The following is a 26,991-nucleotide window of genomic DNA, read 5'->3' as shown; positions in this document are numbered from 1 at the left end:
AACCAGCATCCTCAGCAGACATTTGTTTTTGTTATGTTTTTTGTCAGAATTATAAACCTTGGAAGAAAATAGCCCAGTTATGCAAAGTAAATTACGCATGTTTTTGCAAGGCAGGCAGGCAAAAACAATTTGATAGTCATCCTTTATTACTTCACTAACTGATCAACTCCCCATACAATTAACCTTATAAGTTTCCCAAAATAAAAGAGGAGATTTCTGAATTGTATTAAGAAGGGGGTGTTACCTTTTGCTTGAGAGTCTTCTGACTTGTTGCCAATCAATCTGTCCAGAGTGTTTTGCTTTAAAAGCCAAACTTGAGACCAACTGGAGGACATTGTCCGTCTCATGGAGTCTTTACATGATGCAAACAAACCTGGTGACAAGCACAAATACAACTTATTCAAAACAGTAGTAGTAATATCAAGAGACAAAAAGTTTAAGCGTTAGAAGAGAAGAATTCCAATGCAAAACACTGAACTATCAGATTAGTTTTGAATAAAACGGGTCTGTTTACAATTTGCTTTTTAAATCCCCAAAATACCAAAAACACCACCAGATATTTTACTACTGTTAGTAGTGATTTTTAAATGTCTATATTTCTCACAATTATTTATTATATTGAATAAAGTTGCTCATCAGGCCGAGAAAGTTAATACTGGTGTTTTTTAAGAAAGCGGTATATATTTGAGACAATGCCACAACACATCTTTTAATGTGGCTTTGTTAGGGTCATTTGCTCTACTCTGCGCCTGACGGGTCAAGCACAGGGCATTTCCTTTGGCTTAACCCCACCTTTTGCGTGTAGGCTATTCTGACACACGACGACGCAACACAACAAACTTTAGATCTACATAGTCTGATGGGACCCGCGAGCTTACTTACATCTCGACTCCCGAGTGATGTGATGCTTTGGTCAGCAACTGCATTTGGATATTGTTGAGTGACTACAGCTTTATTTACTCATGCATCAATTTGCTAAGAACATATATATCTTCTTTTACCCACTTCACAACTAATATGATCTGTTTATGTTGTTCACTTCTGTAAGCGCATTAGTACAGCAGCTAGCGGTCGCTCCTCTCTGTTGTTCGCTCGGTGTGCCAAACTACTCGGGTTGAGAAGTGCCTCTCTCCATAGCTCGTGCAAACTAAGCTACGGTTCTATAGCGGCTCGGTGGCTGAAAAGTAGTTTGAAACTTAAGAGCCAGCAGTTTTCACCGCACTGAGCGAGTAGAATCTCCATCTACCCCCTCGCAGAAGCTTGAGCCTATAAACCTAGCGTTAATGAACAAAATGAACGAAAACTGCTTCGACATAATAACGGCTAACTAATTACTCTACAAGAATAAACATGTTACGTTAATACTGACAACAAAAATAATGAGTACTAACTCTCAACACTTAGACAACCTTCAGCACTTTGCATATTTTTTTTAATGCAGTCTAATAGTTTATATATCAATGATTAAATATTACATTGCAACACATGCCAATACGGCTTTTTTAGAGTACTAAATTGCAATTTAGTAAACGTCACGGACTGTCAGGAAATATTAGCGATGCACCACTCGCGGCTAAAAATCGTCTGCTTTAACCTTATAATTACACAGTATTTTGGACATCTGTGTTGCTGAATCTTTTGCAATTTGTTCGTTTAATAATGGAGACTTTAAAAAAAAAATGCAGTTGGTGGAAAGCGGTGGATTGCAGCTGTCTTTAGCACCTAGACACAGCCGGTGTTTCTGTTTGTTGTGAAGCGGAGCGGTCAAGCGAACATGTTTTCTCTACGTCAACCAGCATGTTTTTGGATGGGGAAATTGTCATATATATCTTATTGGAGAGATCATTGGATTACTCGTTGTCCTGCAGCAGCTGTTTAAAAGGCAGCTGTGAGATTGGCTCCTTGGCTTCTCTCTGAGACACTTCGTGTTCACCGCAGCCATCCGACCTCGAGGTATGTCTTTACAATCCCTAAAATATCACTAAAACACTATTAAAACAATAAGTAGATAAGGGATCTTCCAGAATTATCCTAGTAAATATGTCTAATTACATCTGAAACGCTCACATTGCCTCCACTTTTTTTTTTTTTTTTCCCTAGTCCTTCACTATCAATATCCTGATACACAAATCCTTCATCCTCACTCAAATTATTGGGGAAATTGTCGCATTCTCGGTCCGAATTGCTCCTACTGCTGGTGGCTCCCATTAAAAACAATGTGGATGTGTGTGGAGCCCTGCAACTTGTGACGTCACGCGCACATACTTCCGGTAAAGGCAGGGCTTTTCTATTAGCGACCAAAAGTTGCGAACTTTATCGTCGATGTTCTCTACTAAATCCTTTCAGCAAAAATATGGCAATATTGCAAAATGATCAAGTATGACACGTAGAATGGACCTGCTATTCCCGTTTAAATAAGAATATCTCATTTCAGTAGGCCTTTAAGATACGTAGTTGAGTTGAGTTGGGTTGGAGTTTACTTCGAACATGCAAGCATACAACATGATACCTCCCAATTTCCAGTTTCTCTTTTTAACATGGATAGGATAGGATAGGTCTTTATTGTCATTGCACAAGTACAACGGAACTTTGTTTTCAGCACAAACCTGTTCAAGATTAGACAAACAAATAGTGTACAGGGTTACAGAACAAGAACGCTGATGGGTCGCCATAAGGCGCCCCGTAAAAGATGGGCGACCGTAAAAGATGGGAAAAAGATAAACGCTGGGGACGGATGAGTAAAAAAATACAATCTAGACTGAGTAGGAAAAAGCAGACCTTATTTAATGCTACCCTTTTTCATGCGTATGCCGCAATTTGGACCAAAAATACCTTGATATCAGTTTTGGTCAATATCACCCAGCCTTAACTAGGGGTGTAACGATTGATCGACACATCGGTATATATTCCAAAAATTTCAAGTACATCAACTTTGCCTTCCAAGAAATAGGTATCAATCCAATACCGTTTTGAAAGGGAAACAGTCGATTTTATCGATACCAGAAAAAGGACAACATTGGCTTTAAGAGCGGTAGACTTTATATGAAGTTTAGTACTTTTAATATTAAAAATGTTAAACTTTACTCTATTTTCTCATTTGTGGCATCAACCAAACAAAATGGCGGATATCTGTGGTTGTCGAATACAAACGCCACAAAACAATAGTGTAACATCTGTGACGTGTGTTTATGTGCCTAAGAGAGGGCGCTATTGTGTGTGACGTGTGTGAATAGAGTCGCACGAGTCTGGGTGTCTGTGTGTAGCGTATTTAAACGTGAGTTGTAGCAAGCATATTTAGACCTCGAATACGCATATTTAGACCTCCCTCACTTTGTTACCGCTTGTTAAGAAAGCGTCTGAGAGTGTATTCTCCGACTGTGTCTGTCTTCCACTTCCTAACACAACATCATAACTTTCCGCTGCGGCACTATTGTAAAAGTCACAACAAATACAAACGCCAGAACACAATGACAAAGCCGCAACACAACTTTAAACCACAAAAGACGCAGCCGAAACAATGGAAGTGAATCGCGAGGAGAAGTCATTTGAGGAGAAATAAATAAATAGAAGAGACGGATGAAGGAAGCTTTGAAAATTAGGAAGCAAGGGGCCAACATGATTAACCTGGATAAAGGAGCATACGTGTTTCCGTGCACCTGGGATGCTTTCCTTCATTGCCAATGCTGGTAGGCAGAACAGATACTTATTGCTGGATTGGAGAAGATTATTTAGCAGGTAAATCTACTTTTAAAATGTTGGTTACTGTACTTTTATTGAAAATTGCTTTAATGTTTGAACTGTGGGCAGAAAATGTTTTCTCTTGTTAATTAAACCTGATGTGAACTATATTCAAATACGATGGCCATTAATTGGTGTTTACTTGCTTGTTTGTATCCATAAGTCATAATTACATAATTATCTTACAAGAAATACCAGTAATGTATGAAACTTCACCCAGATTGTCCAGTATCCAGTATTTTTTTCAAAGCCACACTGGTTGATTGTTTTTTTTGCCAACAGTTAATCGATTTCAGCCGACTGAATCGTTTCGAATCGTATCGTCATCAATAAAAATGTGTCTCCAATTCATATCGGCAACCACAAATATCGAAACGAGCCGTTGTGAAAACAAATTGCTAAACCCCTAACATACACAAAAGCAGTCCAGGAGAAGAAACTAACAATTTGCAGTCTTATTGTTTTAACGAAACTCTGGACATTCAAATTCTAATGTTAGCTCTCCAGATCGCTATCATTAGCTAACAACACACTAAGTTATTGCGAGAGTGCGTGCTATGCATGCTGGGCGATATGGACCCAGACTGATATTGTGTTATTTTTAGTCTGAAGACAGTAAATACCGGTATCTTTAAAAAAAAATAAAAAATAACAAAAACGTGCAAATTGTTTAAGGTTGCCTCACTCATCCAAAGCTAGATAAGTGAAGTGAAGTGAATTATATGTATATAGCGCTTTTCTGTAGTGACTCAAAAGCGCTTTTCTGTAGTGACTCAAAAGCGCTTTACATAGTGAAACCCAATATCTAAGTTACATTTTTTAAACCAGTGTGGGTGGCACTGGGAGCAGGTGGGTAAAGTGTCTTGCCCAAGGACACAACGGCAGTGACTAGGATGGCGGACGCGGGGATCGAACCTGGAACCCTCAAGTTGCTGGCACGGCCACTCTACCAACCGAGCTGTACCACTATAACGAGTGTTGACAGCACTCAGATTATGTTTGTTGTCAGTAGTAACGTAAGTGTTGTTTATTCTTTAAAAAAATAATACATTCGCTCTTACTATGTCAAAAAGCAATTCTCTTTCATTTTAGGTCCATATCCTCATGCTTGTTCGCTGGATAGATGGAGCTTCTACTCCAGTAAAAGCAGCTGGCTGGTAAATCTATTACTACTTTTTAGCCATCCAGCGGCTACACTACAGTAGGTTAGTTCGCACAGGCTATGAGGAGAGGTAATTTTAAACAGAGTTGTAGTTAAATATTTGACACACGGGGCAAGCAGTGGTGAGTAACTGCCGTTAGCTTCTGTGCTAAGTCACTAGAAGAAGTGAACAACATAAACAGATGAGATTAGTGATAAAGTTTCTACAAGGAGAGATATAGGTTCTAAAGCAAATTGGTGTATGTGTAAATAAAGCTGTAGTCACTCACCAAGACACTGTCCAAAGCGTTGCATAACTTGGTAGTCGAGAAGCCGGTATTAAGTGTCTTATATTTAAAAACAAATGTTTAATGCACATCAGTGCGTCTTCAGAGAAGCCTCCGTAAACACGCAAGGGGCAGGAGTGAGCCAAAGTAAATGCTTCTCCTGTCAGGCGCAGATAAGCTCAAACGACTGTAAAAAAGGCACTTAAAAAATACTGGTATGGCCATATTGTCTCAAATATATACCACTTTCTAAAATATACCGGTATTAAACATGACGATGGTATATCACACAAGGGCAGGATATGAAATGCTTAAAAATATTGGAAAGATAGCACCCTATAGGAATCTGTGCAAACAGACCCTTTCTAAACTCTGTTATTGCAAATAGATCAAACATCATAACAGACATCAGGTTCAGAACAAATTCATTATTAGTTATTGTAGGCATGGTTCACAAAACAGATCTCCATCGCACACTTTTAAAAAACAGACCTGCTGGCTGAAAAACATAGTGGCCAGCCTAATGATGCCACATTGATGTATGATTAAAAATATGTCTTGTGCTGTGTACCTCTTTCTTTCGCCATGTTTGCCCGTGCAGACAGCCAGCACACACTGCTGTAGAGCAAAGTGAAGAAGGACACAAAAGGAGCCAGGACTTTCTTGCTCAAGCGCACACATGTGTTGGACACGGACGTTAAGACACCTGGGAAGAAACACCATCTTCAGTGTTATGATGTCATCCATTAACTTTCCAACCGTTACAGTAGTGGTCAAAAGTTGACATGACATTGACAAATATAAGACATTTTGGAGGAAAGTTCTGTGGTCAGATGAAAAACAAATTGAGCTGTTTGGCCACAATACCCAGCAATATGTTTGGAGGAAAAAATGTGAGGCTTTTAATGCCAGGAACACCATTCCAACTGTCAAGCATGGTGGTGGTAGTATTATGCTCTGAGCCTGTTTGGCTGCCAATGGAACTGGTGCTTTACAGAGAGTAAATGGGACAATGAAAAAGGAGGATTACCTCCAAATTCTTTAAGACAACGTGGACAATGCTGAAGAAACAAGACCATGTCAGAAAACCAACAAATTTAGCTGAACTGCACCAATTTTGTCTGGAGTGGTAAAAAATTCAACCAGAAGCTTGCCAGAAGCTTGTGGATGGCTACCAAAAGCGCCTTATTGCTCACTGCTCCCCTCACCTCCGAGGGGATGGGTCGAATGCAGAGGACAAAATTCACCACACCTAGTGTGTGTGTGACAATCATTTGTACTTTAACTTTTGAGTATGAGTTTATTTCGAACATGCATGCATACAACATGATACATCACAATTTCCAGTTTCTCTTTTCAACATGTTCGAAAAGGAGTAGGAAGAAGCAGAGCTTATTCAATCCTTACCCTTTTCTTTTACATAACAGTTGCTAAAACTTTTGTTCACTTCCTGTTTTCAATGTCTTCACAATACTTTTAACTTTAACTTTACTGCAGTGAAACTTGCCAAGGGACATGTAACCAAATATTAACATTGCTGTATGTATACTTTTGACTCAGCAGATTTGGTCACATTTTCAGTAGACCCATAAAAAAAAAATCATAAAAGAACCAAACCTCATGAATGTTTTTTGGGACCAACAAGTATGTGCTCCAATCACTCTTATCACAAAAAAATAAGAGTTGTAGAAATTATTGGAAACTCAAGACAGCCATGACATCATGTTTTTACAAGTGTATGTAAAATTTTGACCACGACTGTATATTAACTTTTTTTTTTACCAGTTTTGCTCTTGCGACTCCTGTCCCTGGAGTATATATTCGTGAAGGGTGATGACGACGAGTAGGAGAACGCATCCGCCTTGGAGACGTCTGCAGCATGTGATGTCGATAAAGAGGAGTGTGTGGTATGGGAATCCATTTGTTGAGAGTGAAAGGAGCAGTCTTTACAGACATAACCATTGGCGAGCCTTGTGTGAGAGTTTGACGCGCTGATGTCGCCGTTGACGCTTGCCCCGCTCTGCTCAGAGTGAGAAGTCATGCCTGAAGAACAAGGGCATGCATCATAGATTAAACAAGTGTATTCATCAAGTAAATGTTCTGGGAGTTTTGCAATGCAATGGACAATGATTGCACCGATTATTTGCTTCTAAAAAAGCAAATGTATCGTATAATATCAACAGAATTGCCAACAACTGACCCCAGTTGCCGTCTACAGTTGTAGTGGTTTTAGTGATGGTGCGCTGCCTGAGGTGCATCTGGTCCATCTCAGTCGTGTGCAATGAGGCATCAGACACAGTGTTGTGTTCCTCAATGCTTCTACTGCTGCTGTTAATAGGGGTACTAACAGCTAGGAAACTGTGGGTTGTCCTCGGAGTTGCAGCTTGGCTTAGGGACAGCGACATAGAGTTGGAAATGGCCTGCAGCTTTCTACTCCGCAGGGTCCTAGCAGAGAAAAGATAAATATTGGAATATGGGTTGTGTCTGTGCAGAAACAGGATATGAACATGCACTTATTTAGCACTGACCGTGACTCTCTCTTGGTAGTGTAGCTACTGTTCCTCTGGTTCTGCGTGAAGTCACCCTGGCTGTCGTTACCATGGTGACTGCCACTGGTTTGCAGACGCAGGCTCCGCCGGGACATCCTGGGGGACTCGTACACTGGAGCGATCTGGTGCTCCTTCTCAAACTCTAATGCTGCGGTTGAATAGCTGGAGCTGGGGAAGCAGGAGAAAAGTGCAACAGAATAATAGGGAAAGTTAGAGAAGAGCAAAGAAAAGTCCTTGCTGTTGACTAAATAAAATAAAACTAACCCGGGACAGAAAGCCCCGAGAACATGTAGTAGTTGTCAGGCTGTTGTTCACTGTAGCTGGCAGTGGACAGAACAGGAAGTGGCTCACCCACAAGCAAAAGGGAAAACACGATAACAGAGTATGCACAACCAAATTGGTAAGACTAACCTCGTAAAAATCTGAAAAATATGCAACCGGACTAAAAGCAAGACTCCAAACTGTGGAATTCCAAAAGGCAGCATGGACGTGGAAACACTGAAAGTTGTAAATATGAGGTTGACATGCATCACACAGCGCTGACTCATAGGGCCACACCCACCTAGTGCAGTGCTGTGGGCACACACGGCACACGAGGACAACACTCACTGACTCCATTGTTCACCATTGACGTACTACGAGTAACTGACAATTTCTCCTGTTTCTCAAAGGCATCAATATATGATGCAGTAAAACACAACAAAGTCAGTACTTTAACAATATATGCGTTCATTATGCTAACATACCAACACAATAAGATGAATGAAGTTTCAACATGTTGGCAAATGCGTTACCAGTGTCCCTTACAGTGTCCCTTGTGAGGGATAGGGCTACAATGGTTAATCGATTAAATCAATTGATAAGATTAGAATGCATCAAATCTGGACCGCATAGAGCAGGGGTGCCCACACTTTTTCTGCAGGCGAGCTACTTTTCAATTGACCAACTCGAGGGGATCTACCTCATTTATATATATCATTTATATTTATTTATTTATGAAAGAGACATTTTTGTAAACAAGTTAAATGTGTTTAATGATAATACAACCATGTGTAACACATATAGATGTCTTTCTTTCACAAAGACAAGAATATAATTTGGTGTATTACCTGATTCTGATGACTTGCATTGATTGGAATCAGACAGTAATGATGATAACGCCCACATTTTCAAATGGAGGAGAAAAAAAGTTGTCCTTTCTGTACAATACCACATGAAAGTGGTTGGTTTTTGGCATCTAATTCATCCAGCTTCCATACGCTTTACAAGAAAAACATTGGCGGCAAATTCCGTAGCTTGCTTGATTGACATTCACGGCACCCGAGGGTCTTGTGAGATGACGCTGGCTGCTGCCAGTTCATTATTATGAAAAAATGACAGAGAGGAAGGCGAGAAACACTTTTTATTTCAACAGACTTTCGCGCCGTCCCTTCCGTCAAAACTCTAAAGGCCGACTGCACATTTCCTATCTTCACAATAAAGGCCCTGCTACATGCTGCCTGCGCTAACAAAATAAGAGTCTCGGAAAGCTGGCGTGCACAAGTGATGTGCACGCCAGCTTTCTGAGGGATCGCTTGTGCACGCCAGTTTTCCGAGACTCTGTATTTAGTTAGCGCAGGCAGCATGAAGCAGGGCTTTTATTGTGAAGATAGGAAATGTGCAGTCGGCCTTTAGAGTTTTGACGGAAGGTACGGCGCGAGAGTCTGTTGAAATAAAAAGTGTTTCTCGCCTTCCTCTCGGTCATATTTTCATAATAATGATCTTGCAGCATCCAGCGTCATCTCACAAGACCCTCCGGTAACGTGAATGTCATTTAAGTGACGTCTTGGTAAAGATTGATGATCACTAATTTTTATGTCTATTTTTTTTAAAAGCCTGACTGGAGATCGACTGACACACCCCCCGCGGTCGACTCGTAGCTCGCGATCGACGTAATGGGCACCCCTGGCATAGAGTGTCAGAACTTCAAACACACAGACGACATAGTTTTCAGACGGTTGATGCAATAGTGTAGGTGCTATGATATGTGTCATGCAAACAGTGGAGTTTCTTTTTTAATTATTATTATTAACACACACGTTAAAAATGCAGTTTCAATGTTGATGATCTGTATTTTTTAGGGAAAAATGAACAAGGGTTATGGCAAGCAGAAAAATCATTGTTTATTTCAACAATGTTCCAGAAAATACGCATTTAGGCTATAAAGTGAGTTTTATCCAGTTATCCAATCTACGGAACAAACTAAATGATAGATTACTTGATTACTACAGTAACCAATGGCTGCAACACTAGAGGGGGGACAATTTAGTCAAGCAATCACGCATCAATCAATCAATCAATCAATTCCTTTTATTGTCATTGTCATAATGACAATAAAATAAAATGATTGATGGATCAATCAATTCCATTTAATTGATTGATTGATTGATGGATCAATCAATCAATCAATTCCTTTTATTGTCATTATAACAATGACAATAAAAATAATTGGTTGATTGATTGACGCACCAGGTCACAGAATAAATTAATGTAATGTGCTCACTCCTCGCCAGTTGTATATATCGGTCAACTTTGACAAAGAAATCAATAGAAAGACTCATAATAATACACAAAGTCAAAACTAATGGCACCCACATAAAAAAATAAAATGAAAAGTATTTACAGTGGAACCTTGATTTACAAGCTATTCGCAAACTTTTTGATTTACAAACTTTCAGATCGAGTCAAGTATGCGTGTGCGAACCATGTCGCGGTGTATGAACGCTTCATTCAGTCATTCATTTTACATGATTTTACAGCATAGTTCTGTTGTTGTTAAATATAAAGTTGACCAATCACCTCGTTATGTTTGTTTGAATAAAGTACGCTACGGCATAGGGCTGGGCGATATAGCCTTTTTGTAATATCTCGGTATTTTTAAGCCGTATTGCGATATACATATCTCCGTATTTTGCCTTAGCCTAGAATGAACACTTGATACATATAATCACAGCAGTATGATGATTCTATGTGACTACATTAAAACATTGTTGTGCATACTGCATTAATATATGCTACTTTTAAACTTTCATGCAGTGAAGGAAATCACAACTAAATCAATTGATCAAAACTGTATTTCTTGAACAGTTATCAGCAGGTGACTTTTCATATGATGCTACATATTAGCAGTAATGCTACATTTGGTAGCAACGCCTGTGCCCCACACTTGACAAATTAAAGTTGTCTATTCGACATATTCCAGCTTGAAGTCGAACCACCGCCAGACGATGGACCCCATGCTGTTTTTCTTGGGAATTAATTCTTCCTTCATTTGTTACCAGATTTGCAACCTCTTTCTCTCGTATTACCACTTGCAACACTCCGCTAGCATCACAGCTAACGCTAGCCATGCTACTACCTCTCTGCTCCGTGAGGGCATGTACGTATGTGACATATGACGTGACAGTATGTGACGTATGTAAGTTTGTGCGCTTGCTGTCTGTGAGGAGACATAAAGAGTGGGAAGCGCCTGTAGTGTAATGCCCGCAGCTAAAAACAACTGCGTGAGAACGTATACTCGAATATTACGTCATTTTCTATATCGCACAGAGACAAACCCGAGATTTATCGCGTATATATCACCCAGCCCTAGTATAGCACTTTATATTCCGTTTAAAGTGCCCAAAGCTTCACTAAAATAGGGACTTTTGTCAAGGCTGGAACTAATTCATATTTACATTGTTTCTTATGGGGAACTCTGCTTCACTATACAAACTTTTTGATTTCCGAACCCTGTTCAGGAACAAATTAACTTCCTAAATCCAGGTTCCACTGTAACATGACGCATACTACCAACACGATAATAAACACTGTTGAGTTAACCTCTCTAGCATTCTTTTTGTTAAGCACATAGCTCTCTCGACCTCCCCTCTATTTGAAATGCAGAAGATTACACACTCTTAGCCATACCTATATCCAATTATGTACTTTTGTGTTTACTCAGCATGCCGCTTCAACCAGCTCTCCAAAGAAAACTTCCCTTAGAACAGCTAAAGCAGAAATAAAACAGAGTTCAAATACCCCTTAAGTAGTCCAAAAATGATTCAGTTGAAATGGGACCAATTCAAGGCTTCAAGCATTAAACTAAGCCTGCATGAAAATATTTTAAAACCTGTCTCTCACACACTGTGTGCACACGTGTGCACCCACTACAACCTGCAGAATAGTTCATCTTCTTCTGGTGTTGACAATTGCACTCCCAGCTTGTAACTGCTCACATCCCAGCATGCATCAGCTGAACAGCCAATAATTGTTTGGTTTGCAAACTTTTTTTTCCTAAGCATCCATATCGACGTTTGCCAGGCGGCTCTGACAGCCCACATCTGTGATATAAATAGAGGCTGGAGGTTGTGCTGTTAGAAGTAAGAGATGAAAGGACATGGACGAAGAGACAAACAGGGAATAGATAACAAAGACGTTTGCTTGCGGACAATCAGCTTCCAGGAATCTCTCCTTGCATAATAAGCTTTGATACCCTTCCCACACTCAAGTGGGTTCCGCCAACTTTCTTACCTCACGTGTCTCCAAAAGTGTCATATGACATTGAATTATTTGTTTTTATTCAAATTCAGGCATCAAGTGGAGAGGAGGAATAGGCAGGACGTTAATCAATACATTATGTGAATCAATATAATACCAATTGACTTGGATGCATGCCTCACAATGGATAAACACAAACTATTAGGCAATTATTTGACTTGGTCTCTTGTTTTTATTGGGACTCCTGTTATGCAAAATAAGCAAACAACTATCTTAAACGACAGCAGAAAAACCAGCTCATCCACTTTTTTTCCCAGACTAACAAAGAACCTAATCCCTCCATGAGGAAGGCAAAGTGAAAGCTTCTGGTGATTTTACACCTCCAATACCATGTTTGGTTTGCTGCCACTAAACGTACCACCTACTCACATGCTGCCTGCTTTCCATATCATACGCAAAAAAACTGAAATAATTTTAGAGAATGCATTATGCACAAAATTAGACATTTACATTGCATCCCCTGCAGAAGCAAGTCAATTAAGCCTTATGTATCATTACTTAAAATCCATATAATTACTGTATTTATTAGTGATGCACCAAATTTTCGGTAACCAAGAAACTTATCACCATAACAAAACTGTTTAAACCGGATGTGGAGATGAGGTAAGCAGAAAGCTTATCTGGAGTGAAAGCAACATTTCTGCGACAGGGCTGCAAATAATGACTCTTTTGACAGTCCACTAGTCATTGATTATCTCACTGATTAGTTAATAAAAGAATGGTTATTGGATGTGTCTGCAACAAATGTTATTTGTCGAGAAATCGTTGCAACCCTACTGTATACCTACACTAAAAAACATGTTCAGTGTTTTGCTTGTATGTCTCTAAGTCACTTACAATACAATGACAACACGGTTACACTGCACCAATTTACCCTTAGGAACTCCTGGTACAACATAATTATAACAACATACATGCCACTGTGTTTCCAAAAACTGCAGCGGACCAACGAAACCCCCCGAGGCCCCAAGGCCCATATTGTACGAGTTTCAGAAGAGAGCGAGAGAGACTCGTGTTGAGGGCTGCTGGATTTCCAACAAAATTCATGTGCGTGGGAATAATTTGGCACAGATTATGATTGTTCCATCTCACCATCTCTACCCCTCCCATTGACATTTCTTCTACACTGGATGTTCTTCGTGGTGGCTCATGGTAGCATAGAAGACGTGATGAATACACTTGGTCCACATGTCAGTGAAAACAACTGTGAAAGTGGCAGCACAATCACTGAGCGTTGGCTTGCTGACTTGGCACAAACATGAAACTCAAACTCTTTTGGCTTTTTACCCACAGAAAAAACACCTGGTCTTGTAAAACTCATGAGTTTTCCCTCATAATAGTAACGTTATGCTCGAAATACTCTCACAATAGTGACCCTAATACTCCTAGGTAGTGATGTTCCGATCAAGGTTTTTATGCTGCCGATTCAGATATCAAATCATCCATGAGTTAGATTGGCCTGCACCAATACAGACATTAATCACTTGTATTAAATATACATTATTCAATATATTTTAGGTTAGTGCTATTGACAGTAGGGATGGGTACAATTCACATTCGAACAGCTATATGTTACCAATACTCGGTCCCTGGGATTCAATACTGGTACTGAACCGTACCAATTTTTGGCACCTGTGTGAGTGATATTAAATATCACATTTTTGGATAATAAAATCAATTTTTTTTTTGTAACATTAAAAGTGAGCTGATTTTGATAACTGCTGTCCAGTTGTTATATCTTGTTTCCTAGTAAGACATTCAGTTGCAAGTACAATATGTTACATGTGAGTAGTGTATAGTTTATGGTGTTTATTTATTTTTGTCGACTTCTAAAAAGTGTTAGTACTGCAAGTACTATTTCTTATTACGCACCGGCTAATGGCAATTGGGAGTGACGTCAAGCGCAATCCAGATACCGTAACAAGGCACTGTTGTAAATCAGTATTCGGTTGGTACCAAAAAAGTCCCGGATTTTGTACCCACCCCTAGTTGACAGTTAAACTATATCAACACAATATTGAAAATAGTTTCTCATTCTTTTTTTTATTACATAGAGTTGTTTGAGTAAAAGTCAACTAAACACAAGCAAAAAACACTATTCATTACTCATTTAAATCCTTTGGTGTATGCCCTGAAAGTTCAACTGTGTCCAGGGAATTATTCCCTGAGATTGTAAACATTAACAAAAACAACAAAAAAATTGACAATATAAAAATACCGATCAGATCACTCTCGTATCTTTCATATAATAATACTACCTTTAATATCGATACCACCAATTTATGGATCAATCAAATTTTCCCCTACGTGTCATGTACTGCGAACATTTGTTACATTATCATTTAACTTGTAATAATCTACTTGTTTATTTCATGTTATTAGCCGCTTACATTTTGCTGTAATGTGGTTCATTCTACACATCTTGAACTTTATTCGGCACTTATTTCTTGGTGTTGTTTAAAGCCAGGTTAGCTTAGCCATTAGCATGTCTACTCTTGGCTTGCTCTTGTTGTATATAACATGTCTTAACTAGGTCCTCCAGTGGTAATACCTGATAAGACTACTTAAAAGAGGAACTGCACTTTTTTTTGTCTATTGATTCTTTATTGAATAGCTATTGGTTTGGATTCTGAATCGATTAAAAAAAAAAATCGAAAAAATATTTTAAAATACAGGTTTTTAATTTTTCAATTTCTTGCTGGGTTTGGCTGACCTCGTTTAGATGCTGTTGATATTTCACCATGCTGGACAAAGAAAATACAGCCAGCCTTGTAATGGCTGAAGGTAAATGTTTGGATGCAATTTGGGTTCTATAATATCCCCTCTAAGAGGGAGCTTGACATGACATATACACTGTGCAAAATCTGCAAAAAGTACCTCGGTGCTCGAGCACTTTGAATGTCCGAAGCCACAACCTCCGTCATCACCCGGAACTACAAGAAACCAAACAGCTGCGGCTCCATTAATTCACTAAATTTCCAGCCAACACTGAAACAGATAAGTAAATCTATCACCTTTTTCATTTCAAAAGATTTTCGCCCCGACAGTGTTGTGGAGAACTAAAGTGTTTTAGATTTGTGATGCAAACGATTGAGCCTAATATGTCGTACCTTCAAGTACATTTTACAAAGAAAAAGTCATATCACAATTTTACAAAGAGACAAAAGTTAAAGTTTAAAAAGTCTTGGTAAAAGAACAAAAGCCACACAGTCACTAACATGAATTTGATGTTTTACGCTGTGGCAAAATGAATGCAAGCTAACAATAACGGACATGGGTATTGTTACGTATAATGCTGCAGAAATTTATATATCTTTCTTCGTAAGGTTAAGTACTGAAATGTTAAACTTGTAACAAAGTATTTGATGGTTTTACTTTCAAAGCAAAATAAATTTACAATGTTGCAAGGTATGCATAATTAAATGTTACCACTTTGCCAAAGGTTGGTTTTGTGTATTTACAATTTTTAAAATTTTGATTGTGAATCATAAATCGTTTTGAATCAATAATCGATTTTGAATCAAATCCTTACCCCAAGAATCGAATTGTGATTAGCCCTGACAATCCCACTCCCAACAAGAACACCCTTTTTAATTTTCCTGAAGGAACTCTCCTGAAAAATTCAATAAAGTACTATCTATATATCTATCTATGTTTTTATTTTTTTATGAATTCTAACTTGTAAACAAACGCTGGCAAAAGCTAACAATGGAGGTAATGAGATTCGCTCTATTCCGCCTATAAAGTGCTTTTAAAAACATCCAAAAATCTCCATCATTGTTTTATATACATGCTGAAAGTTTATATGTAGTAACAGGCACATTCATAATGCGTTGTAGTATTTAAAATACTTCAGTAATTTAAGCATAAGGTGGTGCATTAATTTCAGACGCATCAAAACGTTCGCTATTTCCTACAACAGTAACAACTACTACTAATCATCCCAACTCCTAGTCATATTTCACATATTGTAATCACTAAAAAAAATAATCTAAACAGCTACATTCCATGAAATTTAATGTGTTGCCTCACATCTCCTTCACAATATATCACTTTCTAAATTACGCCACAATGCACTGCTTTCTCCAGGCAGCTTTGTGACTTTACTGTCAAAGCGTCATCCCTTGCGGAAGAAACCATCACCATCAGAGGCCTCACTGACCTACTTACAGCATCATCAAACATGAAATGTTTGTGTGCATCAGGGCAGAACCCTCTCCTGATTTCAGTAGGCATGGGTAGAGGGTTTTTTGGCCATTCTATCAATGGGTGGAACCACTTTCCAAACATAGTGGGTGAGGAATAAAAAGGTGACAGAAGCAATACCAATGCCATTCCATATGTATCAGGTCTAACTGAGAAGAATATTTAACCAACACAGCATTCCAGACCCCTTCAAACCAGCCAACACCTTCAGATAACGGATCACAAATATCGGACACCTCACACCCAGAAAAACAATATGGCGTATGGTGTCCAGTGCAGTGCCCAGTACACTGATTTATATATTGGGGAAACAAAACCAACCAGTCAGAGCAAGTCACAACACAGCAGGCAAACTCTTCCAAGTCAAGACTCGTTGTACCTGCACCTCAAGGAGACACAGCTCTCTTGAGGGCAAACGTACAAATTCTGGACTGGGAAGACAGATGGTTCAAAGAGGGAGCGAGGGAAGCCATCTGCTTCAAAGTTGAAAAAACATTCCTGAACAGGAGGTGGTCCGCGACATTACTAGGAATTATACATGTACACTTCACAGGACTGGGCGATATGGACGAAAAAGTATATCTCGATATATTTTTACTTAAACTAGATATTCGATATATATCTCGATATATTTTCCATATACATATGAAGATATTCATTTTTGAGTGGGATTCACTGAAATTGAAATTAATGACAGCTGTACTGTAAACAGTCAGTGGCAGTTTTATTAACCCAGTTAATAATGCAATTAATGTAAATAAATATAAGTTGAAAGGATTTGCAAATCGTTGTATTCTGTTTTTATTTCCGAATTACACCACGTGCCAACTTCCCTGGTTTTAGGTTTTGTATTAACTGTACTGAATAATAGAGGCAAGGAGGATTAAAAAATTGTTTTCTGTTTTAATGCCTGGAAGCAGAAGTAAGACCGTCTGAAGCGCTTTTATCGAAAAGATTCTGCATTTAACATTTCAAACAACGTTTGAAAGTTTTGCAGTATAACGAAAACAATTCACACTAATGAAACCGTCCGATGTGTGATGTCTGTAGGACTTTTTGAGTCACATTTGTACGTGTGATCATAATGTAATCATCAAATATGCTAAATTGTTTCTATTTTTTTTATGTTAGTATTATTAACTTACAATGGCATTCTTTTTGTATTGCTTTTAGTTTAGTAAATTTCCAAAAGGTCACTGTGGAGTTGAATCTGTTTAGCTAATTGAAGAGCTAGCTTCCACAGCTAGCTGGTCCTGTTTTGTTTGATCTGGCCCTGTGACAAGCACCCTTTGGAAACAATAAGGTATGTAAAAATCATTTACAAGATCTTTCGTGCCTGTGTATAGCTGCGCCTTATAATCCGGTGTGGCTAACATGTATAAAAATATTTATTTCTTCTAAAATTTGGTAGGTGTGGCTAAAATACAGGTGTGCTCTATAGCTCGGAAAGGTCAGTAATTTGTTTTCTTTTTGCCAACATTCAGCAATAATTTTGCCCTCCATGGTTGGTCTTTCCTTTTCTTCTTTTTAGTAACGTGTCTTCAATAAACAGTTTGTCTTACAGAACGTAGTCATTTAAATACTTTCATTGTACATTTGCATCTTAACAGTTGTTTTTACACCACAATAGAGCGAAACTATGATGAGCGCCTTGTCCTGTAAAGAGTATACATTCTTCGGCCCTTGGCACCAGCACTTACACTTACCAATAAAAGTATATGAGCATGAATTGCTGAACCCTGCTACGATGAGAGCAAGCAAGACAAACTAAACAGTCCAGTTACGATTGATTGAGTGACCTGACAATACAACGACCTGGATGAATGAGAATATCCATAGAGACTTTCCACACTGTTGCAATACATTGATTCAGGCAAATAATAAAGTGACAGAAGTCAGAGGGGAAAGAATCTAACTATAGTTATATATTTTTTGCAGTTATATTTGCTCCAGCTCTTTGGAGTTCAATCAATATACCATTGGCTAAATATTCATTTACTGTAATAAAAAGAGCTATTTCTGAGGAAAGTACAATAAATATCACTGAGAAAAAAACCTTGTCCATTATATTTATCATCAACGAAAGTTTGCAAGTCAAAGGTGTAACTGATGTCCTGTTAATGTGGACAAGGCTGAGTACTGATCTCTGCCACAAGCCTATTGCTGTTCTTTTGAGTTCTGGTAACAGGTGGACCAATGATCTCAGTCACTTGACTCTGTCCGTCCCGACACATTTGTGTTGTTGACAATTTGAGCAACACTAACATGCACAGTTGCACACACGAATACAATGGCGCTAGTCTAAAGACAAAATGTCAGACGACAGTGAATGAACTTGAACACAGGCATTTTTTTGAGTCTATCCAATCAGTACGTTCCCTTCGTTTAAAATGCAGCGTAGATGAGTCACAGGACAAAATTGCTACTTCTACTTTACTACGTTTTATACCAGACCAAGGCAAATTAAGACCCAGGGGCCACATGCGGCCCTTTAAGCTTTTCAATCTGGCCTGCTGGACATTACCAAATATTTTTTTTAGATCTTTAAGATAAAATCTGTAGCTGCCATTGTGATGTACAGTGATGTTTTTCTAATGACCGTAAGTCTTCAACTATAAAAAGTATTTACATGTTTGGAATCTGCGCTTACGGATGATATACCAGTTACTATGGTAATCTAATTAGTTACTGTGGTAATCTATGTCACAGCAGCTCAGACGAGGCACCAAGCAGTGTGGGCGGGAAGCGTTTCCACAGACGCGCAAGGAGCTTTTCACAACAAAGTTCTAAAGCTTAGTGATATATCAGATGTATTAGATTGTAGTTGGGTTCATTTTGTACCCTTCGTTCATATATCAGTTTGTGGAATTTTTGTTGCGTTTCAATTGATTGTAAAATATGTCGATCGAGAGGGCGTGTGACATTCATATTTTGTCAATATTCGGTTTTATCGTTCATAGAAAAATTTCAAATTCCATTATGTTTTTTAAGGCGGTCTGTCATAACGTTTTTAGCATTCAATCAGACATTGTTGTGAAGTTTTGTCTTAGTGTCCTTAAAAATAGATATACCGGCCCCCGAGTCAAAATAATTGCCCAGGCCTGTTTTATACACATCTTTGCAAAAGCACAGGCATGGTTGGGGGGAAGACATTGGCTAACAAGTAAGCACAAACTGTTAGACTAATCCCAGGATCAGGGCCATGTTTGTGACTGTGAGGTTCATTAATAGATTTTCAGCTGACTGCATTCAAAAGAACACGGTTAACATGTTCCTGTCTACCTGACAGATTCCAGAGTGCTATTTTACTGCATACCCAATGAAGGTGAATCACATGCAAGCAACAAGAATAGAGCAGCACTTTAGAATGTAAACTTTTTATTCTTAAAAAGGAGGCATGCTGTAAAAAGCGCACTGCTCCGAAGCTCACTTATTGCATTTAGTTGAGTACCGTAAAAACAAACTTGTCAGCATGTATGCAAGAAAGGAGTGCTGATGTGCAAAAATATTCAAGAACAATTATGTCTGTAGAAATTTACAATACTGGTGGGGTGCATTCACTTTTTCTCAATAGCCTAATGTTTACTTGAGGATTTTAGGATGAAAACATAACATTGACATCTGAGCTGGCCTGGAATGAAGTGATGACGGTGGAGTAAATTCTTCATTTCATTGCACGTTTTTTTCATGACAAGCTGTAAATATTAATTACAGGTCTTTGCTTTGACTTGCCTTTTTTTTTTTTCAAAAGACGCTTTCATACTTTCACTTGAATAAATGGGACGTTTCTACTGACTTAAATGAAGCAGAACTGCAATTCAAGTCAGTATAAGTAATCAAAAGGGGATATATTTACTGGCCTACAGCTCTCCACAGTAGCAACATCATTGCTTTAGACAACAGCATTCTTCTACTTGCACAGACCTTCTGGGTAATGTGTCGACCACACCCACACAACACGTGGCCACGAAAGACAACATTGTTGCAACAATGCTGCAACTAAAAAAAAAAAAATAGAGGACTTTAGCAAGAAATGGAACTAGGATAGCTCTTAAAAGACTCTAGCCATGGTTAAATTGTTAAAGAAAGCAAAAACTAAGTGCTATTTTTCCGACCAATCATGTTGCAGTTTCTGCAATGAGCGCCATAAATTTCGCTAAAATGGGAAAGCAAATAGCAATGGCTGAGTGTTTTTACCGAGACACACACACAAACACAAAAGATGGGCAACAGGGGGACTCCTTGTGGAATATTGTGCAACAATGACAAAATCAACAAATAACAAGCCCAGTGTGTCCCTTAACTTATTTAACTTTGGAGGTTGGGCAGTTTCTGTAATTTTGTGTACGGAACATGTACATATGCACAGTGTAGCAGAGTCATAGAATAACTTATGTGATCACTCGTTGCCAGTGAGTAATGATTTTAAACAAGAGCCACATGGGCAGATATATGCCCAGCATACTTGCGTGGGGGGGGCATGGTTGGGGGTGGGGCGGGGTTAGGAGGGGAGGAGTATATTTACAGCTGTTGTGTGCGCAGTTGAGCACCGCACTTTCTAAAAGCCGTAGATGTTATTGTCACATATGCATGATTGATTGAAACTTTTATTAGTAGATTGCACAGTACAGTACATAGTCCGTACAATTGACGACTAAATGGTAACACCGCAATAAGTTTTTCAACTTGTTTAAGTCGGGGTCCACGTTAATCAATTGATGGTACAAATATATACTATCAGCATAATACAGTCATCACACAAGTTAATCATCATAGTATATACATTGAATTATTTACAATCCGGGGGACGGGATGAGGAACTTTGGTTTATATCAGTATTTCACTCATCAACAATTGCATCAACAGTGAAATGGACATTGAAAAAGTGTAGGTCTTACTTAGTAGGATATGTACAGTGAGCAGAGAACATAGTGAGTTCAGATAGCATAAGAACAAGTAAAGAGGGGCAAAAAAGTATTTAGTCAGCCACCGATTGTGCGAGTTCTCCCACTTAAAATTATGTAATTTTCATCATAGGTACACTTCAACTGTGAGAGACAGAATGTGAAAAAAATCCAGGAATTCACACTGTAGGAATTTTTAAGAATTTATTTGTAAATTATGGTGGAAAATAAGTATTTGGTCAACCATTCAAAGCTCTCACTGATGGAAGGTTTTGGCTCAAAATCTCACGATACATGGCCCCATTCATTCTTTCCTTAACACGGATCAATCGTCCTGTCCCCTTAGCAGAAAAACAGCCCCTAAGCATGATGTTTCCACCCCCATGCTTCACAGTCGGTATAGTGTTTTTGGGATGCAACTCAGTATTCTTCTTCCTCCAAACACGACGAGTTGAGTTTATACCAAAAAGTTATATTTTGGTTTCATCTGACCACATGACATTCTCCCAATCCTCTGCTGTATCATCCATGTGCTCTCTGGCAAACTTCAGACGGGTCTGGACATGCACTGGCTTAAGCAGGGGGACACGTCTGGCACTGCAGAATTTGATTCCCTGCTGGCGTAGTGTGTTACTGATGGTAACCTTTGTTACTTTGGTCCTAGCTCTCTGCAGGTCATTCACCAGGTCCCCCCATGTGGTTCTGGGATTTTTGCTCACCGTTCTAATTAACATTTTGACCATACGGGATGAGATCTTGCGTGGAGCCCCAGATCGAGGGAGATTATCGGTGGTCTTGTATGTCTTCCATTTTCTGATAATTGCTCCCACAGTTGATTTTTTCACACCAATCTGCTTGCCTATTGTAGATTCACTCTTCCCAGCCTGGTGCAGGTCTACAATTATTTTCCTGGTGTACTTCGACAGCTCTTTGGTCTTGGCCATAGTGGAGCTTGGAGTCTGACTGTTTGAGGCCGTGGACAGGTGTCTTTTATATAGATAACAAGTTCAAACAAGTGCCATTAATACAAGTAACGAGTTGAGGACAGAAGAGCTTCTTAAAGAAGAAGTTACAGGTCTGTGAGAGCCAGAGATCTTCCTTGTTTGAAGTGACCAAATACTTATTTTCCACCATAATATACAAATACATTCTTTAAAATTCCTACAATGTGAATTCCTGGATTGTAGCTTCACAAAAGAGTTAGTGCTGCAAGGGGCTCTGGTTATTTGTTCTATTGTGTTTATGTTGTGTTACAGTGCGGATGTTTTCCCGAAATGTGTTTGTCATTCTTGTTTGGTGTAGGTTCATAGTGTGGTGCATATTTGTGACAGTATTTAAGTTGTTTACACGTCCCTCAGTGTGACCTGCATGGCTGTTGACCAAGTATGCCTTGCATTTACTTGTATGTGTGAAAAGCCTTAGATATTATGTGACTGGGCCGGCACGCAAAGGCAGTGCCTTTAAGGTTTATTGACGCTCTGTACTTCTCCCTACAGCGGCGTTTTAAAAAGTCATAAATTTTACTTTTTGAAACCAATACTGATAATCTCGAAACCGATACCGAAAATTTCCTATATTACATTTTAAAGCATTTATTGGCCGATAATATCGATCAGACATCTCTAGCTCAGAGTGAGTGATATTCTCTACAGAATGCCGCGAGAATGGCCGGGGAGACATTTTTATTTGTGCTCAGAAGTGAATAAAACCAAACCAATGAGAACATATGAAAGATTATCATCACAAATCAAGGTTTCATTTAAAATAAACAATGAACTGAAAACGTTTTTTTGATTGATTGAAACTTGTATTAGTAGATTGCACAGTTCAGTACATATTTTGTACAATTGACCACTAAATGGTAACACCCGAATAAGTTTTTCAACTTGTTTAAGTTGGGGTCCACGTTAATAAACAAGTTGAAGAACTTATTCGGGTGTTACCACGTCAGTGCGTGATGAAGGTAAACTTTAAATATAGAACTAGCGCAACTACAACAACACAAAATTTTGGAGGCAGTGGAGGTCATGAGCGTTATATACGGGACGTACAAGGGCAGCATTTATGAAGCAATGGTATAAAGGGGGCCTCGCCCATGGCGCTAAAACTGGCATTGTTAACTGTTATGTGACATATTTTGTGTCAGCCAAAAAATCGACAAAAGTCAAAAGCTTTGGCATGCTTGCTCAAAAGTCATACAAGCACCCATATATAGAAGGGAAGACACTTGAGCCTATTTCAATAACACCTTTGCCCTAGGGCTGGGCAGTATATCGGTATTGTAGTTAATACCGGTATATTTTACAGAGTGGTATATATTTAAGACAATACCACCATCCCGATATCTTTTAAAGTGCATTTGTTATGGCCGTTTGCTCTTTTTCTGCACTTAACAGGCAAAGCACAGGGCATTGTCTTTGGCTCCCACCTGCTCCTCGCGTGTTTACATAGGCTTCTCTGACGCGTGACGACGCACCACAACAAAACTTTTCAAATGAATATGGCGCCTCCGTGCCAACCCCAAAGTGATGCAATGCTTTGGTCAGCGACTGCATTTGGCTATTGGTGAGTGAACACAGCTTTATTTACACACACACCAATTTGCTTGAAAACATATATCTCTTATTGTAGCGACTTCATCACAACTCTACTTGAAAATGCCTCTCCCCATAGCCTGTGCGGACTAGACTACTGAAGTATAGCGGCTAGGTGGCTAAAAAGTAGTTTTAAATTTAACATCCAGCGGCTTTCACTGCAGGCTGTAAGTAGAAGCTCAGGGTTTCCCACACATTCATTTATTTGTGGCGGCCTGCCACAAAAGAGTTACGGTCGCCACAAATAAAATAAAAATTAAAAAAAATTTAAAATAAAAAAGTATATATATATATTTTTGGGCTTTTGACTCGCTTGACCACTTATAAAAGCAATGGGACTCTGTCTGTGAATGGAGCTTGTAGAGACATATTATATAAACATTTAAATATTATATAAATATGTATATAAATGTTTACATAAAGCGTTGTAATTATATTCCAACTCCGCGTTCTTCTTGGTCATCGCCACCACAAATAGATGCCTGACCTGTGAGAAATACTGAGAAGCTCCATGTATACCCGCGCAGTCTATAAACCTAACGTTAATAAACTAAATCCGTATTTTTCGACAACTGTGCCGCGGCACACTAGTGTATCGTGAGATATTGTCTGGTGTACAATGGGAGATTATGTAATTTCACCTAATTGGGTAAAAATATATTTTTAAAAAACAGTAACTAAAATCCGCAAATGTGCCGATGTTGAGTGTCTGTGCTGTCTAGAGATCAGCAGAGTAACCGTGTAATACTCTTCCATATCAATAGGTGGCAGCAGGTAGCTAACTGCTTTGTAACTTCCAACATAGTTTTTGGTGATCACAATATGCACACGACAGCGGGAGGCAGTGTGAAGGTAAAAAGATATCTAAAGCAAACACCAAAAACAAACACAAGGCAAGTGCCGCTAAGAAAAGGCATTGAAGCTTAGGGATGACTATGCAAAACGAAGCTAAAACTGAACTGGCTGCAAAGTAAACAAAAACAGAATGCTGGACGACAGCAAAGACTTACAGCTTGTGTAGCAGATGGCGTCCACAAAGTACATCCGTACATGACATGACATTCAACAATGTCCACACAAAGAAGGACAGCGACAACTTAAATAGTCTTGATTGCAAAAACAAAGCAGGTGCGGGGAATAGCGCTTAAGGAAGAAATGAAAATGCTACAGGAAAATACCAACAAAACAGGGAAAGTCACCAACATAGTACTAGATTTACAGCATGTGGAGCAGCAGACGGCGTCCACAAAGTACATCTGTACATGACAGGAAAATGAACAAAATAGGAGTGCATGACAAGAACTAAAACACTACACACAGGAAATCACCAAAAAACTCCAAATAAATCACGGCGTGATGTGACAGGTTGTGACAGTACACCTACTTTGAGACAAGAGCTATAGTGATGCATGCTTGGTTATGGTTTGCATTCATATCCAACAATTGAAATAATGACTTTTTACTGTCAATATCGGCTGTTGGGTTTAATTTTGTTAATGTTTTCTGCTGGTGGTGTGCCTCGAGATTTTTTTCAATTAAAAAAACGTGCCTTGCCTCAGAAAAGGTTGAAAAACAACTATCCATCCATCCATCCATCCATTTCTACCGCTTTTTCCCTTTGGGGTGGCGGGGGGCGCTGTTGCCTATCTCAGCTACAATCGGGCGGAAGGCGGGGTACACCCTGGACAAGTCGCCACCTCATCGCAGGGCCAACACAGATAGACAAATAACATTCACACTCACATTCACACACTAGGGCCAATTTAGTGTTGCCAATCAACCTATCCCCAGGTGCATGTCTTTGGAGGTGGGAGGAAGCCGGAGTACCTGGAGGGAACCCACACAGTCACGGGGAGGACATGCAAACTCCACACAGAAAGATCCCGAGCCCGAGATTGAACCCAGGACTACTCAGGACCTTCGTATTGTGAGGCAGACGCACTAACCCCTCTTCCACCGTGCTTCCCTTTAAACCAGTTTTGGTGGCACTGGGAGCAGGTGTGTAAAGTGCCTTGCCCAAGGACACAACGGCAGTGACTAGAATGGCGGAAGCGGGGAGGGAACATGCAACCCTCAAGTTGCAGGTTCGACTTTTTTCTTAAATGTAAATAGTTTGTTTTTTATTTCAACTAAACTAAATGACCAAAAACTGCTTTGACATAGTACGGGGTAAGTAATTAATAAGAATAAACCACACGTTACTACTTACCACACAAATAATCTGAGTACTCTCAACACTGGTAATCTAGCCATAAAACACTTAGGCAACTTTAAGCAAATTGCATGTTTTTTAAGATATTCTGACTAAAAATACAGCGGTATCAGTTTAGGTCCATATCGCCCAGCCCTACTTTGCCCACACACTTTCGTAGATGGTTGAAGGAATTAAATCAACTAGTTCAGCTGGGAATGTCCACATGCCAGAAATACGATTAAGATTCGTTTAAACCACAACCACAGACGCGTTTGGCGAAGGAAATCATTTGTGGAAGTTTGTAATCTGTCAAAGCAAGCTCAATCCTAACAGCAATACATGAGTCAGCTCTTTCTTCAAATAGCACCGTAACCAAGTAAATAGCACCAAATCCCAGCGGATTTACCCTGAGCGGACATTTGCCAAAGAGGGCTCGCGAATCGATGCTGCGGCTCGCAGAGCACCGAGTTCTCACCTGAGGGAGTAGGTATAGCCGGTGTTCTCCGGTGCACACTGTGGCGGCGTGTATGTGTGCAGTTGGGAAAAATCCATGGTCATTCTTCGTTGTTTAGACTGCAAGAGTCGGGATGCAAGGGACAGGTCAGCCCACGCTGACATATTGCAGGGAGATAAGCACAAACTCATATCCACTCGCCACATACACATGCAGTGCCTTGTTCAACCTGTCTCTTTGATTTCAAACCATTTAAAATTGCGTTAATTACAGAGAAAATATCCCCATTAAGCTGGTTGTCTTGATCTGAAGTCAATCCCCTGATTGCTCGCTAGTTTCTGCTGTT

At 39.3% G+C, this 26,991-nt stretch overlaps 1 protein-coding gene across 8 annotated transcripts in view; it reads right to left on the bottom strand.

Annotated features, from left to right (window-relative positions):
* sun1b (Sad1 and UNC84 domain containing 1b) overlaps nucleotides 1–26,991 on the bottom strand; it is a 61,972-nt gene that overhangs the window by 20,534 nt on the left and 14,447 nt on the right. For 3 of the 8 annotated variants that reach the window (XM_061884884.1, XM_061884885.1, XM_061884883.1), the window contains exons 2-7: nucleotides 26,667–26,764; nucleotides 7,695–7,883; nucleotides 7,367–7,611; nucleotides 6,949–7,209; nucleotides 5,738–5,872; nucleotides 245–373 (exon numbers count right to left, since the gene is read on the bottom strand). In XM_061884884.1, the coding sequence (XP_061740868.1) occupies nucleotides 245–373; nucleotides 5,738–5,872; nucleotides 6,949–7,209; nucleotides 7,367–7,611; nucleotides 7,695–7,883; nucleotides 26,667–26,749 (1,042 nt within the window). In that variant the 5' untranslated portion in view covers nucleotides 26,750–26,764. Of the gene's footprint in view, nucleotides 1–244; nucleotides 374–5,737; nucleotides 5,873–6,948; nucleotides 7,210–7,366; nucleotides 7,612–7,694; nucleotides 7,884–8,126; nucleotides 8,287–25,216; nucleotides 25,254–26,666; nucleotides 26,765–26,991 lie in introns of those variants that run through there. The other 5 variants (XM_061884888.1, XM_061884887.1, XM_061884886.1 and 2 more) reach the window with 4 other exon arrangements.

Source organism: Nerophis ophidion, linkage group LG23, assembly GCF_033978795.1.
Source record: "Nerophis ophidion isolate RoL-2023_Sa linkage group LG23, RoL_Noph_v1.0, whole genome shotgun sequence".
Lineage (NCBI taxonomy): Eukaryota > Metazoa > Chordata > Actinopteri > Syngnathiformes > Syngnathidae > Nerophis > Nerophis ophidion.
This window is presented reverse-complemented; position numbering and strand designations above follow the sequence as displayed.